The sequence below is a fragment of the Monodon monoceros genome, unplaced genomic scaffold (assembly GCF_005190385.1).
Source record: "Monodon monoceros isolate NGI ecotype Baffin Bay Population unplaced genomic scaffold, NGI_Narwhal_1 Super_Scaffold_7, whole genome shotgun sequence".
Classification (NCBI taxonomy): Eukaryota; Metazoa; Chordata; class Mammalia; order Artiodactyla; family Monodontidae; genus Monodon; species Monodon monoceros.
Window position 1 is genome coordinate 8,596,266 of NW_021703784.1, and position 19,547 is coordinate 8,615,812.

Consider the following 19,547-nt stretch of genomic DNA (forward strand, 5'->3'; position numbering starts at 1 on the left):
CTCCCCAGCATGTCTTGGAGACATGATGGAACCCTTAGCCTCTGGCCTCTCACCTGCCCTGCTCCCAGATGCTCAGGTCCCAGGAAACAGGACAAGGGCAGACTCCCCAGTCACACAAACAGCAGAATACCGAGAGGTTGGTCCACTGTGTAGCCAGGCCACGCCCATGCCGCCGCCTCTTGAACAGTTTGTAGGAACAGTAATCTACCGTGCGAAGAGAGAGCGCAATTAAAAAGCTGAAAGAGGGCTTCCCTGGTGGCGCAGTGGTTGAGAGTTCGCCTGCCAATGCAAGGAACGCGGGTTCGTGCCCCGGTCCAGGAAGATCCCACATGCCACAGAGGGGCTGGGCCCGTGAGCCATGGCCGCTGAGCCTCCGCGTCCGGAGCCTGTGGTCCGCAATGGGAGAGGCCACAACAGTGAGAGGCCCCATGTACCACAAAAAAAAAAAAAAAAAGCTGAAAGAGAAGTCCCTCGCTGTGTTCCGACCTCTCTCCCCTGAGGCCTCTAGTGCATCCCTGGTCCCTCCTTAACTTCCTAAGCTCCTGCTCCGACTCTGCACCATCCCACAGAGCGACTCTCAAGGTCCCTGTTCCCCACGACTCCACACTGGGGCCAGTTTTGTCCCAGCCCCAAGGGCAACAACATTTCTAGTTGGTCCCCTCTGCTCTTACCTGGACGTCGTGCCCTTCCCAGCTCCCTGCCCCTATGCACTTCTCCAGGCTCCTCTGAGCAGGTGTGCCTTTGCAGCTCCCCTTCCTTAGCCAGAACTGCTCCCCTCACTTCCCCAGGTGCCTCATCTAGAAGGAGATAATGCATGCAGGGGAAAGTTGTTCAGGCAGGTGGAAGATGCAGGACTTGGAGATGGGTACATGCTGGTCAGCCTTGAGAGGCAAGGGTGAAGATTAAGGTGAGATGCAGGCAAGTTGTATTCCAAACCCCGCTTCTGCATCCCTGAGAGGCCGGCTTCCCAGGCTCAAGCCAAATCTGCCTTAAATGGGGTGAGGGGGGAGTGGTTTTGTTTTTGTTTCATTTTGATCTTCATCTTTGTATTACTGGCATCTAGCAGAGTGCCTAGCACATACTGGATGCTCAATAAACTTTTGATGAAATAAAGTGACAACTTTATTCCACTTAATCAAGGAGAACAAACAAACAGCCTAAAAATACCAGTCATTTCCCTTTTCTCTTTTCTTCTCACATCCCTCCATCACCCTTCACCCTCTCTGGAAATCCCATATTGTCCATTCCAAAATCATCACTCATTCATTCATTCACTCATTTATTCAGGTGTCTTTCATTTATTCAACAAACATGTATTAATCTACCATGACCCACCCTGTGCCCGACACTGGGGAAACAGCGTAACTATGCCATGACCCCTACCAAAGAGAGTCTCATGGAGGAAGACAGATAAGTAAACAGATTATTACAATACAGTGTGGAAAATGCAACGACAGGTAGATACAGGGTGCCATAGAGGCATGTAAGAGCGGCATCTAACCCAGACTAGGGATCATCAGCAAAGGTATCTTGGAGGAGAACAAGCCTGAACTTAGTCTTAGAAAGATTGATTAATCAGATGGGGCGTGGGGGGGGAGAGGATAAAAGGACACATATTCCAGGCAGAAGGAGCAGCATATATAAAAGCTTAGAAATGTAAGGTGAGTCCTGACTTCTTAGCACTCATAAAATGTGGATTACCCAAGGGCAAATGTTTATATTAGCACTGATGAAAGACCAGACTTGTGCCAGTGGCAAGGTGTGGGAGCTGAACCTGAGACTCCTGGATTAAATTGGTATTGGGCCCCAGCTGGTAGCATCCCAGGCTCCTAAAATAAAAAATACAAATCCTCTCTGGAAAAAAACATCTCCTTAAATTTTCAGAGACTAAGACCAACCAAAGACGAGTTCACAAGGAAAGGTCATTAACACAGAAGGAAACAAATCATCATGAATGAAAGCCAGCAAATATAAGAAGCAACAGATTTAGACCCCCAAGGTCTTCAGATACTGAAATTATCAGATATAAAACATAAAATAATTATGAAATGCTTGAAGTAATACAAGACAAAATTACAAAAATGAACAAGCAACAAGAGACTATCAAAAGTGATCAAATTTGAAAAGGAACAAATAGAACTCATAAATAAAAATATAATTTATTGAAATAAAAATGAAAGAGTTTAACAGCACATTAAAAACAGCTGAAGAGAGTTAGTTAACTGAAAGTTGTACCTGAAGAAATTATTCAGAATTAGGCACAGACAGACAAGGAGATGAAATATATGAGAAGAGAGATTGAGGGATACGGCATGGAGCATGAAAAGGTCTGACACACATTTCCTCAAGAGCTCAAAGGGGAGAATAGAGAGATGGAGAAGAGACAATATTTTAAGAGTAATGACTGAAATTTTTGTAGAACTCATGACAAACATAAATATACAGATTCAAGAAGGTTGACACACAAGATATCTTAAAAGATTTCCACACCTACATAAAATGTAGTAAAGCTAGAGTATACCAAAGACAAAGAGAAGATCTTGTTGACTGAAAAGAAAATGCAAAACTTGAGAGTTGTGAGTTAAGTTTTATTTGGGGCAAAATGAGGACTACAGCCTAGGAGAAAGCATTTCAGACGGCCCCGAGAGACTGCTCCAGAAGCAAGGAGGAAGCTCAGTGTTGTATATGATTTTAGTGAAGGAGGGTGCCTGTGGTCAAGCACACATTTTGGCAAAGCCTTGCTGCTAGTCACGAGGAGCAGATGTCACTGGTAATGATTTTAATGCTTTTCTAGAAGATACGAAGGTACATCAAATCCCACCTGAATTAGTGCTGTTTACCCCACCAGCTTGACCAGCAGGAGTTCCTGGGCTGCATTTTCAGAAAACACAGAATAAGACACCAGAGAAACCAGGAGAAAAAAAATGTCCTCTGGAGGGTCCTTTGAGAGCACCTAATCTCTCTCCTCTCTCTTCCCTCTTACAAGCAATGAAAGAGTTACTCACAAAAACCCAAAACTCTAAAACTAGGGGGTGAAGGAAGATAGTATTTAAACTGGTCACTGGCCAGCACATCCCCAGGGTCCCAGAGCAGAGCTTCCTTGAAATAGTTGGAGGTGGGTTCCATTGACTAACGTCATCCCCATGACTCACGCAGTCGGCTCTTCCTTAGCATGTGGAAATGAGACAGTCAGGATGCCGATGGGACAGGTTGCTGGAAATGATCACTGTGGTCTCTGAGAGCCACCCAGACATACCTCACTGTTGGGAAGTCCCCTCGGCCATCACTCCACGGATCCCTGAGTGCCCTGGATGCTTGGACTGAGGAGAAAGAGTCCTAACGTCCTAAGGAACAGCTCAGAACGATGGGACCTTCCAATCCCCATCAGTTCTTAGCACTTGGGTGTCCAGAGTCTGGGAGTGGAAAGAGCCTGTGAAAACGGCATGTCCAGGGATGAGTCACGTAACTGTGGGGCAAGGGCCCCTCCCCAGCTGCTGCAGCCTCCAGGCTCCATTCCTGCAGTACAGCACTGGCGCCTCTCCTCGCTGAGTCACCTGCCCGTTCCGACTCAGTTGAGGACAGCACTAGTCATGAATCTGAATTCCTTTGAGACTTGCCCCCTTATCCCCCAAGGGAAATTTATACCATCTTTCTGGATTATAGAGATTTGAGTCAAATCAAGCTGCCATCAAATAATTAGCAGAGAACTTGGTTAGTCTCCCCAAGTCCAATGCATAAGCAGAAGAGACTAAAGAGGACTGCTAGCAGCAACATTCCTGGGGAGCAGGTAGTCACTGGGTCAGGCAGGCCTGGGGGACTCTGGACCTGGGAAATCCCAAATTGGCTAGATGTGCAGTAAATCCATCTGTCCCACCACGCCCTTTCTTGTTCACCCTTGGCTGTCCTCAGGGTCCATGTGAATACCTCCTTCATCACTCTGTCCCCACAGATCCCTGACCCCATAAATTCTACTCCACTATGCCTGGCACACATACGCCCAGGCACGCGCCATGGAGTTTGTCACTGCTCTTAGTTTCTCCGCTTCTGAAACACCAAGCTCTATTCTCTGACCCCAATTCCTATTCTTCCAGCTCTGTCACTCTGTTACTTTAACTCAATTTTTTACCCCTTGGAAATGCCCAGTTTGGAGAGACCACAGTGTTCTCTTGCTCTAATTGTCTTAATCAGTCTTGGTCTGCATCTGAGGGGAAAGAGAAGAAGGAGTGAAGGAGGCCTTCCTCTTGATAGGCTGTGAGGGCCGTGGCTGCAGCTGGCACCGACCGAGGCCAGGCTGAGAAGGGGGAGGAAGGGAGGGAGTCGGCTGGGTTAGGGGCCCCACAAAGGAGCTGGCCAGGAACAATGGGGAACAAAGGCTGGACATTCTTCCGCTGAGCCTCCAGAGCCTGGCCTTGGCCTTCCGGGAACAGTTCCAGGAAATGTCTGAGATTCCAGATTTGGAAGGAAGAGACCTGTAAACAGGAGCTGGGCTCTGAGAGGGGACAGCAGCATCTCTCTAGGCAGGGGGTGGGGAGCAGCGGGGTGAGCACTGACATCGCAGGCTCACAAGCTACAGTCCTGTCTGCTATAGACACAAGGTTTCAGGGTTGGAAAAACTCTTTTTTCTTTTTTCGCGGTACGCGGGCCTCTCACTGTTGTGGCCTCTCCCGTTGCGGAGCACAGGCTCCGGTCGCGCAGGCTCAGCGCTCACGGCTCACGGGCCCAGCCGCTCCGCGGCATGTGGGATCTTACCTGAGCAGGGCACGAACCCGTGTCCCCTGCATCGGCAGGCAGACTCTCAACCACTGCGCCACCAGGGAAGCCCTGGAAAAACTCTTAAAGGTCATGTACTCCAACCACCTTTCCAGGGCCTGAAAAATATCCCTGCCAAGGATGCTCAAATAGTTTCAATGATGGGATGTGCATAAAAATAAATGTATCACAATATTGGCTAGCTTTACTGATCACTTGCAATGCATTAGGCACTGTACTAGATGATTTTATGCTTTATCTCCTCTCACTCTTACTCCAGCTCTCAAGGTAGGAACTATTATTATTATTAATTATTATAATTCTCACTTTACAAAAAAGGAAACTGACTTTCAGGGGTTAAGTCACTTGCCCGAGGTCTCCCAGAAGCTTATCTCATCTGTCTCTGGGCTGACTAGGCGCACAGAGTGGACATCTCCCAGACAAGAGCCTGTGATCTTCCCTGTCTTCTGACCTACCACCCTGACCTCTCCCCGGGAAATGGGCCGGGGCATGACAAGACACACTTGCTCCCCGCACTTGGCTTCCGGGGCCTGCTTTCCTCTACCCTCAGCTTCAGAACGCTGTGCCCTGAGATTCCACCCCTGGGTTTTCATGCCACTCTAGCAGGGGGTCGCTTGGAAGCCAAAGGATTGGGATTGAGATTCAAGGGTTCAATAGAGGCTTGGGGTAAAGGATCAAAACAGTGGTTGAAGTTATGGTTAGGCTGAGGATTACCTCTAAGAAATCCTAGACTAGATCGCAAGAGAAACCCTAGGGCGGGGCTTGGAGTCAGAGGTTATGACTACAGGATCAAGGTCAGAGACTTTCTCTCCTCTGGTCTCCTCCCAATTCTCCAAGGCACTGAGGGCCAGGCAGGAAGCATCGGTTTCCTCAAAGCCGCTTCCCCCCTGGGGCAGAGTCTCGGTCACAAACAACCACCACTGCCGCCGCGCCCGCCCCTCCTTCCCTCCGCTGTGAGCTCAGAGCAGTAGGACAAAGTGCTACAGACAAGGACAGAGGCCTGAGGGCAGCCATGGGCTCTGGAGGAGTAGGTCTCCTTGGGGACCGTCAGCCCCTGCCTCTCCTGCTTCTGCTCATCACAGGTGAGTGTGGCCCTCCCTACTCCTAGCCCACGCTCCGCTCCGTTGATCTGAGGCCTGGCCAAGGCAGCGAGGAGACCCCCTTGCTCCTTTGCTTCCCTTCTGCAGTGGGGGGTACCAGAGACGACGGTGATGATGAGAGTGTGAGACAGACAGACAGAGCTCCACTGGCCCTCACCTGGGTGCCACGCACGCATGCTGGCCTTCTCCCCTCCCAGCTAGCGTGTTATTTGGGAACTGATCTTCAGGCAAGAGGAGGAAGATGAGGCGTGCAGGGATTTGGGGGCCCTATTTGCAGTCAGACTGGGCTGCACCTCCTTTCCTCTCCCAGGAGGCATGGCTCAGGACTCCCCACCACAGATCCTCGTCCACCCCGAGGACCAGCTGCTCCAGGGCCCTGGCCCGGCCAAGATGAGCTGCCAGGCCTCAGGCCAGCCGCCTCCCACCATCCGCTGGCTGCTGAATGGGCATCCCCTGAGCATGGTGCCCCCAGACATTCACCACCTCCTACCTGACGGAACCCTCCTGCTGCTGCGGCCCCCTCCCCGGGGACGTGCCCACGATGACCAGGTCCTGTCCACAGACCTGGGTGTCTACACGTGTGAGGCCAGCAACCGGCTGGGCACGGCAGTCAGCCGGGGCGCTCGGCTGTCTGTGGCTGGTGAGCCCTGGGCGGGGAGACCTGGGTTGGGGGTGGTCCTAGATGGGAGACCGGGGAGGTGGGGCTCTTCGGAAAGGCAGGTAATGCAGAACGCTGGGAGACGCCAAGGCAGGACCTGGATGTGGGGACTGGGTCCCGCCCTCTGCGACCCTCCCTCCTCCCCACAGTCCTTCGGGAAGATTTCCAGGTCCAGCCTCGGGATGCGGTGGCCACGGTTGGCGAGCAGGTGATTCTGCAGTGTGGGCCGCCCTGGGGCCACCCAGAGCCCACAGTCTCATGGTGGAAGGACGGGAAACCCCTGGCCCTGCAGCCAGGGCGGCACTCGGTGAGTGTAGCCCCCTTCCCCACATCTCACCCTGTCCTGGCCACAACTGTGCACACCCGAGGGACTGACCCGCCCCCTGGCCCAATGTCCCCTGCAGAATTTGAGGAAGGGGAGGCGGTGAGGCCTTAGACTTCCCTCCGCACTCAGAGGCCCTCCCCGCAGGGGACACTTCACAACGCACCTGGTCCTGACAGGTGTCCAGAGGTTCCCTGCTGATGGCAAGAGCAGAGAAGAGTGATGCAGGGACCTATATGTGCATGGCCACCAACAGCGCAGGACGACGGGAGAGCCGGGCAGCCAGGGTGTCTGTCCAACGTAAGGGGAGGGCGGTCAGGGCCAAGGTCGGGGGCTCCAGTTAGGGTGGTGTGGTCTGGTTTTGGCTGAGGTTAGGGGATGTGGGAGCGGAACCTGGGATCAGGGTCAGAGCGGCGGGGACCCCATTTAGGGGTGGTTCCCCCGTCCTAGAATAGAAATCGGAGTGCTCTCAACCTGGGCGAGTTCTGGCTCCTCTGTGGCCGAGGGATATTCCACCCAATTCCTCCGTTCTGGCCTATGGGCCCCACCCCAGCCCTGTGCTCCCCACAGAGCCCCAGGACCACAAGGAGCCCCTGGAGCTTCTGGCTGTGCGCATTCAGCTGGAAAACGTGACCCTGCTGAACCCAGACCCTGCGAAGGGCACCAAGCTTGGTCCTGCTGTGTGGCTCAGCTGGAAGGTGAGGCCCAGGACCTGGGCTGGAGCCCGTCACAGCTCCAGAAAGGGCTGCTCACAAGAGCCCTGAGCCCTCCTCTCCCTCTGGGCTCTTTCCCAGGTGAGCGGCCCTGCTGCACCTGCTCAGTCCTACACGGCCCTGTTCAGGACCCCGGCTGCCCCCGGAGGCCAGGGAGCCCCGTGGGCAGAGGCCCTGCTGGCTGGCTGGCAGAGCGCAGAGCTTGAGGGCCTTCAGTGGGGCCAGGACTACGAGTTCAAAGTGAGACCATCCTCCGGGCGGGCTCAAGGCCCCGACAGCAACGTGCTGCTCCTGAGACTGCCTGAGCAAGGTCGGGGACAGATGCCCCCCCCCAGACCCAACAATATACCCCCAGCCCCTTTTTGTCCCACTCTAGCCGGGCGGATGGTGGGTCCCACCCCTGGGCTCCCTCCTGCCCCGGCCCAGCAAGCAGAGCTGAGAAAGGCTCTTAGTCTCATCAGTGTGGCTCTGACCCTGTGTCCCATTCCAGCTCCTTTCCCTACAGCCTTCTCCCTCAGCATCCCTTACAGCCTCTCTCCCTCCCCCCTCCCCAGTGCCCAGTGCCCCTCCCCAGGAGGTGACCCTAAAACCTGGCAACGGCAGTGTCCTCGTGAGCTGGGTCCCACCACCTGCTGAAAACCACAATGGCATCATCCGTGGCTACCAGGTATCCTCCACAAACTGACACACCCCTTCCTAGTGGTGCCAGGAGATCCCTCTTCCCTGGCGTCCTGTAGACACTTGCTCTGGGCACTAAGAAATGGTACTTGGGCAGAGAAGCAAGGGAAACTTACTGTTGTTGGGCAAGGATCCTACTGTCTGCCAGACACTGCCGAGCACTTACTTAGAATCTCATTTCATCCCATAGTCCGCCCTGGGTTATTGTCCCCAGTTTACGGACATAGAAAGTGAGGCTAAGGTCACAGGTGTGGGAAACAGAACAGGAATCAAACCAGGCCGTGTCTGACTCTCAGCTTCTAAGGCAATGGTGTCAGAGGGTGGTTCCTGGACCAGCAACGTCAGCATCACCTGAGAACTTGTTAGAACGCAAATCCTTAGGTCCTTTGCCAGGCCTTGTGAATCAGAAAGTCGGGGATGGACCCGGCAATCCGGATTTTAACAAATCCTCCAGGTGATCCTGAAGCACGCTGACGTTTGTGAACCACGGGTCTAACGCCTATTTCGGCAGATTACTTTTGTCCCTCGTCTGTCGGTCTAGAGAGAAGTGTCTCCCACTCTGTGGGGGGAGGAGGAAATAGGACGTGTGGGTGCATGAGAGGGGGCGTCCCCAGGTGAACAGCAGGACAGGGTGGCCACACGCCCGGAGTCTGATCCGCAAGAGGAAGGGCTGAGCTGCTGGGGTGGTGCCAGGGGGCGAGCTCCCCTCTGTTTGCGCCTCAGGTCTGGAGCCTGGGCAACACCTCGTTGCCCCCGGCCAACTGGACAGTGGCGGGCGAGCAGACCCGGCTGGAGATCGCCACCCGCGTGCCAGGTTCCTACTGCGTACAAGTGGCCGCAGTCACTGGGGCTGGGGCTGGGCAGCCCAGCAGCCCTGTCTGCCTCTTTTTAGGTGAGGACAGTGCCCACCGGCCCCACCCCGACCCATTCAGGCCCCATCTCCGCCTTCCTCTCTCCCCGCTCTCGCTTCCGGCTCCTCCCCCTCGTCTGCCCCACCCTCCTGCTTCGGCCGCCCCCTCCCCCTGAGCTCAAATTCCCATACAGAGCAGGCCGTGGAGCAAGCTGCCCAGGAGCCCAGTGCGCACGGCCCGTGGACCCTGGAGCAGCTGAGGGCGGCCTTGAGGCGGCCAGAGGTCATTGCCAGCGGGGGTGTTGTGCTCTGGTTGCTGCTGCTGGGCACCGCCGTGTGCATCCACCGCCGGCGCCGAGCTGGGGTGCACCTGGGCCCAGGTGAGAAGGTGAAGCTGACTCCCAGGTGATCAGGCAATCCCTGGGTCCAGCCAGAACGCTACAGGGGTTTAGACCGCTAGCCAGGTGCTGGAGACTCTGGGCTGACCCTTCCTCCTGCCCTCACCCAGGTCTGTACAGACATACCAGTGAGGACGCCATCCTAAAACACAGGTGAGAGACGAAAGGGCCTGAGGCGAGGGCGGGGCCGAGGGGCCGAGGGACAGTGGAGCTGGGATGGAGAACTGGCCTGAGTACTAGTCTCCCCTTACCGCCAGGCAATTTGGCATCCTAGTACCTGAATTTCCCTTGAACTTCAAGTGAGAATTAATTTCTCTTTCATTAATGTTCCTATCACACCACTTGACAAGGTGAGTAAACTGAAGACTCATGACTCAAGTGACTGCCCAAGGCTGCACAGCTAGTAGCTGCCTTCTGAATTCCTAATCCAGTGCTCTTGTTACCAAGCTCTCATTAATACTGACTGCACTCTCCTGCTGACTCGTGCTGCTAGGTGGAGAATAACTAGCACAGGAGGACCAGTCTGATTTCTAATTTGCTCTGTACACTCAGCATCTCCCTAGTAGTCCCTTTGGCAACAGGAAATCACCTACCCACGGAGGCATCTTTCCTTCGCAATAATCCACCCACAGTTCCAGCAGAGGGCGCTCTGCCCTTGCGTGATGGATTCTTACTCCTTGTTCTCAGCAACGGAGGCCGCCTGCAGGTACATCTGCTCCAAGCGCGTTTGGCTGCCAGAGCAAGTCTCCCATTATGAGACACGACACTAAAAAAGAAAACATCCTTTTTTCTCCTACTGGCTGAATTTTACACTGAACAACCATTTCATCTCTGCCCACCTTCTCCTGCTCTTTATCTCATTAGATCTCCTCTGGGAGAGTTCACATTCCAGGTCTGCATCTTTCAACAGGAATTTATCAAGCACCTACTATGTGAGACACATCCAGCTCTACCATTTTGCTGTCAGTTTCTCGGCCCAGAGCAAGGTTCTGTGCTGGCTGGTGCTGTGTTCCTGCGTTGTTCTGTGCTCATTGGTCTTTCCCTTCCAGCTACCTCCTGGGCTTAGTCTGCTCTGCCCCGAACTTTCTCTGGCTCCCCTGGGATTTCATCCCTTCTCCTTGAGGGAGAGTCCACTCTGATCACTTTTTTGATTCATTCCTTTAGAACAGCTTCCGTCTAGCAGAGACAGCCACGCAAGCACAAATGCAATCCAGAGTTGGGGGTGCAGAAACATGTACAAGTACAAGGAAGGGGCTGGAGGGGAACTATGGGAGGAAGAAGATTTCACATTTACCCTGACAGTTAGAAGGGGAAGGGCAAAGGGAACAGCAAGAAATAGCCTGTTGCGTTCATAGGGAAAGACAAGCCTTTTGGTCTGGCTGGGGCGTACTGTGTGGGATGGGTCAGAGCACTGACTGAGGAGCTGGTAGCCAGACCAACGAGGGCCCTGTTAGCCATGCTAGGCAGCTGGGCTCTATCTTGGTAAATGGGGAGCCACTGAAGGTTTTAGGCAGAAAAGTGCTTTGGTCTGATCCCTGCCGCATGGTGTCCCATTCAAAGGGAACCAGGCTAGAGGTAGAGAAGCCAACATTCAGGTAGCAAACTCCTGCTCTGCTGGCTGAGTCATCTCACATTTCTTCGTCTCAACTTACAGCATCAGCCTTTTTAGGAAGGCCTTACTGTTGCCATCTTACAGATGGAGAAACGGGGGCTTAGAGAGGCTAATAGACCGAGTGGCCCAGGGTTGCACACCTAAGGCTGCAGCAGATCTGGCTCCAGGTCTGTGTTCTTTCTGTCTCAGCCCGTAGCTATCTCTCTTTGATACCTCCTAGCTCTGGGCAACTTGGACTTCCCCTGATCCCAGGATAAGAAAGCAGCGCTGAGTTTGGGACAGCAGATCAGAGATCTTAAGGAGGCTGTGAGGGGCTGAAAAGCAGTGAGAAGAACACCCCCCCCCTTCTGCTACCCGCTGAGTTGGAGGTTTGGGCCAATCTTGTTCTCCCTCCACCCCACCCTCCATCGCCCAGGATGGATCACAGTGACTCCCCGTGGCTGGCAGACACTTGGCGCTCCACCTCTGGCTCTCGGGACCTCAGCAGCAGCAGCAGTCTCAGCAGCCGACTGGGAATGGACCCCCGGGACCCACTAGACAGTCGTCGCTCCTGTGAGCATGTCCCGAGGGGGTGGGGTGGGCCTGGCAGTGAAGCAGGGGTCCCAGGGCTGGAGAAGGGCGGGGGCATGGGTGGGATGCGTTCACCATAATTCCTCCTGTCGTTTTTATTGCAGTGATCTCCTGGGATCCCCGAAGCCCCGGTGTGCCCCTGCTTCCCGACACCAGCACTTTTTATGGCTCCCTCATCAATGAGCTGCCTTCCAGCCCCCCAGCCAGGCCAAGTCCCCAGGCCCCAGCTGCCAGGCGGCTCACACCCCAGCTGGCCAGGCTCTCCAGTCCCTGGGCCAGTTCAGACAGCCTCTGCGGCCGCAGGGGCCTCTCTTCGCCGCGCTTGTCTCTGGCCCCTGCAGAGGCTTGGAAGGCCAAAAAAAAGCAGGGTAAGGATGGGGGGATGGACAGCCTGAATCGGGTGGTAGGGGGGACAGGAGAGAGCATGGGGTGGCCTCGACGCCGGGTGTGGGCCGCACCCCACTCACAGCCTGTCCTGATGGACGCCTATCGCCACGCACCCAGCCCGGAGTGTGCTGGCCTTAGCTTTTCTTTACACCACGATCTTGCTTGGGTTTTGCCACACCAGTAGTGAGCCTTGTTGCTGCAGCCACAGCTCAACTCAGCAAACATTTAATAAGCACCACTGTGTGCCAGACGGGGGACCCAGAAACACCAGATATAATCCTTGCTCTCTACGAGCTCAAAGTCTAATGAAAGTGCCTGACCAGCATACAGATAACTCTAGAACCTGGAGGGGTGTAACCAGTGCTAGCCCAAAGCCTCAGGCACTCATGACCTCTCTACTACGCACTGTGTCCATATGTACTATGCACGTGCACGATATATGGGTCTGCCCAGGTACCCACCTCCAACTGGCTTCCCAGAGAATGAGTATTTCCTTTCTGTCCAGAGTTTTCTCCTGACTTCCGGCTACCTGCTTTGACTTTCTAGACAGAAGTAATTATACTCTCTGTTTCTTTAGCAACTACTCTATGGGAGGTGCTTTACTTACATTTGTTATTTCATTTAATCCTCACAACATATCGGCTAGGTGCTATTTCTCTAATTTTACAAGATTGGGAAAGAGGGTCAGAATTGGGTAACTTGTTCAAAACTCCATGTCCATAAGCTGCAGTTCTCAAATTTGAAGCCAGAATGGTCTGCTTCCAAAGGCTACTCGGAATCTCTCTGGGAGCGCCCCTGGGCAATTCTGCTCTCTCGCTGACTCTTTTCTCCTGTTTCTGAACATTCATCGTCTGCACTCTCTGCTGTCTTCCTGAGCCTCCTGCACTGATTAGTAAGATTTACAAATGTTCAACGGCCAGTTTTGTTAAGTGGATATAATCCCACTTTTATTAAGACAAAGATGGATTCAGAGTAATTAAGAGCTTGTCCAATATCCGGAATTTTATGACTCGAAATATTAGCCAAGCTGGCATCCTTTCCAGCTTTGCCTCAGAGCTATTGCATTAGAAATAATCATATGTGATAATGAAATACCAGCTAAAAAGAGGTTGCAGAAGTCTCGTTTAAAAACTAGCTTTTCCGTGGATAACCGCACTAATTTGAATAGAACGTATACCCTGTCTGAGAACATTAATACTACCCCACAAAAGGTGAGCGATTTTCTACACTCAATTCTTAAGAAGGTTCCAATTCTGAGATGAAGCTTCCTAACCTCACTCAGAGATCTAGTTCCTCACTGCACCCCTTTTCTCCTCACCCGGCCCCACCCCACCACTGCCCAGGATGGGCTGAGAAGAGTGACTCCCCTGGGCTGGTGGACACTTGGCCTACCTCTGGCTCTTTGCAGTGGCAGCAAGATCTCAGAGGCACGGAGCTCCTCTACTGCTGTCAGCTGGTCCGAAAGACTGCTGATTCCTTGTCTTCTAAAACTGGCAGGCTCTCTCAGTGTCCTCTACCTCCTTGACTTGCTTATTCTTTTCTTTTCTTTTCTTTTCTTTTTTTAAATCTATTTATTTATTTGTGGCTGCATTGGGTCTTCGTTGCTGCGCCCGGGCTTTCTCTAGTTGCAGCAAGCGGGGGTTACTCTTCGTTGTGGTGCGCGGGCTTCTCATTGCGGTGGCTTCTCTTGTCGCAGAGCATGGGCTCTAGGTGCGCGGGCTTCAGTAGTTGTGACACGCGGGCTCAGTAGTTGTGACTCACGGGCTCTAGAGCGCAGGCTAAGTTGTTGTGACGCACAGGCTTAGTTGCTCCGCGACATGTTGGATCTTCCTAAACCAGGGATCGAACCCGTGTGCCCTGAGGTGGATTCTCAACCACTGTGCCACCAGGGAAGTCCCCTTTTTCTTATTATCTGACCTTAGTTGGGTTTTTTCCTCTGTGACTAATAATCTCACAACTGCTGTCTCCCGTGTCTAATCCATTATATCTTATTCTCAGTTCACTTTGCTGATACATATCATCAATACATTGAATAGCCTCATTAAATAATTAATTCAAACAAATATTTATCGCAATTCAGGTGTGCCCAACAAGATTCCACCTAACCCTGATAACATGTTTACTGTATAGTTTAATTCAAATAATATTGAAACTAAATTCAAGTAATTCCAAGCAAGGTGGAAGGAGGGTTTTTTTGTTACCAGAATCCTTTAGAGGAAATGATAGGAGCAGGGATGAGTATGGCCTTTTTCCTTCCCTTTCCACACAAACCAACATAAATAACAGGTGCCCCCATTTCTGAGCTTAGTCAAGAAGCCAGGCACAGGACAAGACAAAGGTGATGAGAGCAGGGTTGGAGCACCCAAAGGTGGCCTCCAGGACTCCCTGGGTCATGTGACAATTAAAGGAAATGAGTAAAAACCAAACCAGCCAAACTACAAAAGGAAACTTTGATGGAGGAAGTCTAGCCATTGTGTGGCTTTTCATCCCAGTGGCTCAGAAGGTCTGGCTACTGTACATGGATTCCTAGGGTCCAGATGGATTCTTGATGAATGCCTTGTCCCTGCTTTGAACCTGCCCCAGATCTTTGAAATCGGACTGACTAGACAGCTCTGTCTTGAGAGTCCTGCCTGGTCTCCGGTCCCCTCTCCTAACTGGGCTTCTGATCATGTGACACTAACCTGAAGGCTGTTTCTTTTCTCCTTTGCTTGATGTTCTCCTGTTCCTGGTCTTGGGAAAATCCTTTTCCCTTTATTATTCTGCTCCTCTCTGGTTTAAACTGAGATCCATTTTGGTTTTGGCCTGACCAAGTCATTGCACACAGCCGGGTCTTCTGTATTGTCACAGTTCACGCAGAGCCCTGTCTCCTAAGTGGCCACATGGGCCTGATGATAGCTGCCATCTTGTACATGATTCTTCTCACCTTGTGTTTAAACCTGCATCTCTGATATCATCCATCCATTCACTCATTCATTCAACACGTACTGAATATCCACGGGCAGGGCATTGCCTCCCTGGGTGAGACCAACACATCTTCCTATTTTAAAGTTCCTCTTCCCATCAGCTGACTCTCTCCCTTCACACCTGACATGGTCTGGAGCTCCCTGGTTTTGTCTTCCTCATTCAGCTCAACTTGACAGCCCAACCCATCTCTCCAAGTGAGAGACACTTGGGTTTATCAGGGCAAGGCTATCCAGAGCCATGTGAGATATTTGCAATGTGAGAAGTGGAAATTAACAGATTCTCTCCAAGAAAAGAAGGAGTATTTGCCTTCACGGAGGCAAAATTCATGAGAGTAGGTAGCAATGTGAGGGTATAGAGATCAGGAAATTGGAATGTGTACAGTAAAGAGAAATAAAGTTGTTTTTTAATATATCTATTAGGTGCCGGGAACTTTCCAATCTGTTTTTAGTTAACTGGCCAAACCATGCTTTGCAGTGGTTGTTTACAAATGAAACAGACTCAGGAAGGTTAACGGATTTACCTGAGGTCACACAGCTAATACGTGGCTGAGCCAGGCTACGAGTGCAGGTGTTTTGACTCCAAGCTTAGTGCTCCTTCCATTATATCACAGCTGCCTGGATGGAGAGAGGTTCTTCCCTCTTCCCTCTGGGTTCAAGAACCCTAAAGCTTAACTGGATGATGAAGCTGAAGATAGAGCCTGTGGTTGAGGTCTGCAAGGCACACCCAGGCTTGGCCTCCAGCCACCGACTCTTTGCTTTGCAGAGCTGCACCAGGCCAACAGCTCCCCGCTGCTCCGGGCCAGCCACCCTGTGGAGCTCTGGGCCTGTGAGTTGGGCAACAGAGGCTCCAAGAACCTTTCCCAAAGCCCAGGTGAGAGGAGGGCGCTACGAGGCAGGTGAGGGGCTGAGGCAGGGTGTGGGGCTTCTCCTGTCTCTGCGGAGGCTGGCTGGGTGCAGACAGGACTCTGAGGGGCTGGATAGACAGGCAAACTGGGGCCCGGGGCTGACGGGGGTTCTGCTATCTCACGCCCAGCCTGTCGTTCCCCAGGAGCTGTGCCCTGGGCCCTGGTTGCCTGGCGGGCCCTGGGACCACAGCTCCTCGGCTCCCCCAGTGAGCTGGTGACCCACCCTCTCCCCGCAGCACCCCTCCCTCCTCGTGGACCCCCCACTCAGAGTCAACAGACCCAGTAAGAGGGCATGGGGTCAGGACGCAGGGCTGGGAACTGGGGGTGTGGGGTGTCTGCTGAGCGTGGACGGGGCTGGGGGAGGGGTGGCAGGGGCCAGAAGGACGGCACTAACCATCCTGCCATCTTACCCCAATCAGGCAATCGGTGGAGCCCCAAGCCCCCTCCTGCCACCCACTGCCAGCAGCCCCCGTCCCCGCCTTTATCCCCTCCGGTCCCCCTAGCCCCTCCAGTCCCCAGGCCTCTTCCCTCTCTGGTCCCAGCCCAGCATCCAGTCGCCTGTCCAGCTCATCACTGTCGTCCCTGGGGGAGGATCAAGACAGTGTGCTGACCCCTGAGGAGGTGGCCCTGTGCCTGGAGCTCAGTGAGGGTGAGGAGACCCCCAGGTGAGTGGCCAGAGGGGGAACCAAAGGATACAGATAGGAGCGCGAGACAGGAGTATGCCTAGGTCTGCTGCCTCCACCCTCCTCAACGGGGCTGTTTCTGCCACTCCGCGCCCCTCCCCCCACCCCGACCGCGTCCCATCCCCCGTTTTGCCTCTTCCTAGGAACAGTGTCTCTCCAATGCCAAGGGCTCCTTCACCCCCCATCACCTATGGCTACATCAGCGTCCCGACGGCCTCGGAGCTAGCGGACATGGGCAGGCCTGGAGGGGGGGTGGGGTCCGAGGTGAGGGGCTTGCTGTGCCCACCTCGGCCCTGCCCCACACCCACCCCCAGCGAGGGCTCCTTGGCCAATGGCTGGGGCTCAGCCTCTGAGGACAACGCCCCCAGCGCCAGAGCCAGCCTGGTCAGCTCCTCCGACGGCTCCTTCCTCGCCGACGCCCACTTTGCCCGGGCCCTGGCCGTGGCTGCGGACAGCTTTGGCTTTGGGCTGGAGCCCAGGGAGGCAGACTGCGTCTTCACAGGTACGTGAGATCACTGTCTTCCTCCTCATCCCCACCGCCTGGAGCGGACACAGCTTCTCCCCAACCAAGAGGCAAAGCATCCCAAGCATCGTCCTCGTGGTCGTCATCCCTAAAACAGCTACTTGTGGGGTTTTTTTGCGGTACGCGGGCCTCTCACTGTTGTGGCCTCTCCCGTTGCGGAGCACAGGCTCCGGACGCACAGGCTCAGCGGCCATGGCTCACGGGCCCAGCCGCTCCGCGGCATATGGGATCTTCCCGGACCGGGGCACGAACCCGCGTCCCCTGCATTGGCAGGCGGACTCTAAACCACTGCGCCACCAGGGAAGCCCAAACAGCTAGTTTTTATTGAGGGATGACTATGTCCCAGGCACTATGATAAGTGCTTTACATACACTCAACATTAACAGCAACTCTCTGAAGAATATTCTTTGTCGTTCTTTTCCAAATGAAGAAACTGTAAGTCCAACAGCTTTATCAGCTTGCTCAAGGTCACCTACCAGAACAGGATAAATTGTTCAAGTTAAAATCCCAGAGGCAGCTGATTGTACAGTCCATTCTGCTACCTCCAGGACCCTCTTACCAGATGTGGTCTCCAGGAAACGTTGCTCCCCAGCCCAGTGACTCAGATTCGTCCCCACTGTGGGAAGGTCTGTTTTCTCGCATGCGTCCCCCTGTGCTTTCAAGGCCTTCTTCCTGTCCTGTGTGTGGCAGGGTGGGAAGTGACTGGGCGGCCTGTTTCACGTGTCTAGCAGGTGGGACCATCATCCCCAAATCAACAGAAGGTAGTCAGGGCTCCCCGTGGCCCTTTGGAGTGCCCTTCCTCAGACACTCTATTAGATCCCCTAGACCCATCTTACGAACCCTAACTCTACATTTTGCCCCCCACAAAAAAGCAGTCAGACTTGTGGTAGATAGGAGAGCAAGGATTACCTAGGACAGAAGGCCAGGCCTGGGCTAGGACAAAAGAACTCAAGCTGTTCTCTGAAGAAACCAGTGGACATCTTCCTTTCCCTGGGGCGGAGGCTCCTGTGGATGTGGCCACTGGGGGTGATGGACCGAGTGGGGCTGGGTTATGTCTAGGGTTGGGTGTATGCCTTAAGCAGCCCCAAGCTTTCTGCCCTAAACTGGTCCATAAGGGTGAAGGACAACCCTCCATAGATACCTCTACCCTCCCTGACAGATGCTTTGTCGCCTCCCTCCCCCCGGGATGACCTCTTCCTGAACTCCGCCCTCTCCCTGCCCCCGTGGGAGTGGAGGTCAGACTGGTTGGAGGACATGGAGAAAAACCACACCCAGTGGCTGGGAAGGGGGCTGCCTCCCTGGCCTTCCACCTCCCGGATCTCATCCCAGAGAAGTCATCTCAGCTGTCCTGCGCCCAAGGCCGGCGGTAAGCGTCTGGCTGGCTAGCTGATGTGGCGATCTTGACTGCAGGGGTTCTTGGCAGTGGGATGGGGTCCAAGAGGGCACCTGGGGTCTGGCAGGAGAGCTAAGGAGCTGGGGGATAAATCCATCCTCCTTCAACTTCTCCTACAGACTCCTCGTGAACTGATCCCGAGACTGCCAAGAGGAGAATCAGAGCCCTCTCCCCTGTCAGCCACCAGCCTGGGCTGTGGACTGTGGGTCTCGATCTCTGCATCTCTGCAGCCGGGGTCCACCTCTCCCAGCCTCCAGAGTTCTCCGTCCCGGATTGTGAAAACAAACGAAAGCAAAACAAAATATGAACAAAGCGGACCTGGAGCCCCCGGGGGGAAAAACTCATCTCCACCTGACTCCCAGCCCTTGCTTTTCCCACTGCTTCATCCACGTCCACAGCCAGGTCATTTGGGCCTAAGAAGCAGCCCTAAATCCTGATCTCCCCACCCACTTGGATCACGGGAAATGGAGGGGCCAAATGTCTGCCTGGAGGACAACAGTGGCTCATGGGAGAGGGCTGTGGAGGAAGGAGCTTCTCATCTCAGGGCCTCCCCTCTCTGCCTTTTCTGGACGATTCCTAGCTCTCTCCCCAAACACACCACGAAGGGACATAAAGAGAGACTCCACTGAGGCAGTGAGGCCCTATCTCAGCACCAAGACAAAGGATGAGTCTAGGGAGGAAGATGAAGGAGGAGTGACAAACGTGGGACAAATACACCCTCCTCATACTCTTGTCACTATAAGCTTAAGGAATTTGATACCATAAAGCTACGATGACTTGAGTTCTATGAGGTCACTCTGCGGGCCACCATCATGAGACCTCTCGGCGGAGCACCACCCTCGGGAGGGCTCCTGGGTTAGAAAGGGATCAAGTGTTCACTGACACTCTGTGTGTCACTCCTTTCTGTTCTGTTATGAAGGGGGGAATTACCTGCATCTTTCAGACTTTAAGCAGAATGCAGGAAAGGGAGGGGTGGGGGATTTTCGGGGTCTGCTGGTCTTAGCAACTTGTCCTGTGAAGAC

The 19,547-nt window shown here is 53.8% G+C and overlaps 1 protein-coding gene across 1 annotated transcript; it reads left to right on the top strand.

The window, feature by feature from the left end:
- The first annotated feature begins 5,713 nt into the window (after positions 1 to 5,713).
- Positions 5,714 to 19,493, top strand: ROBO4 (roundabout guidance receptor 4). Its single transcript, XM_029208477.1, has 18 exons — positions 5,714 to 5,852; positions 6,181 to 6,510; positions 6,678 to 6,835; positions 7,030 to 7,150; positions 7,421 to 7,548; positions 7,645 to 7,873; positions 8,118 to 8,230; positions 8,965 to 9,133; positions 9,286 to 9,471; positions 9,600 to 9,642; positions 11,517 to 11,653; positions 11,776 to 12,039; positions 15,785 to 15,892; positions 16,070 to 16,208; positions 16,346 to 16,591; positions 16,753 to 17,111; positions 18,292 to 18,498; positions 18,645 to 19,493. Exons 1-18 carry the CDS (start codon positions 5,783 to 5,785, stop codon positions 18,653 to 18,655), a joined length of 3,018 nt encoding a protein of 1,005 aa, XP_029064310.1. The 5' UTR covers positions 5,714 to 5,782; the 3' UTR covers positions 18,656 to 19,493.
- Positions 19,494 to 19,547: the final 54 nt, after the last annotated feature.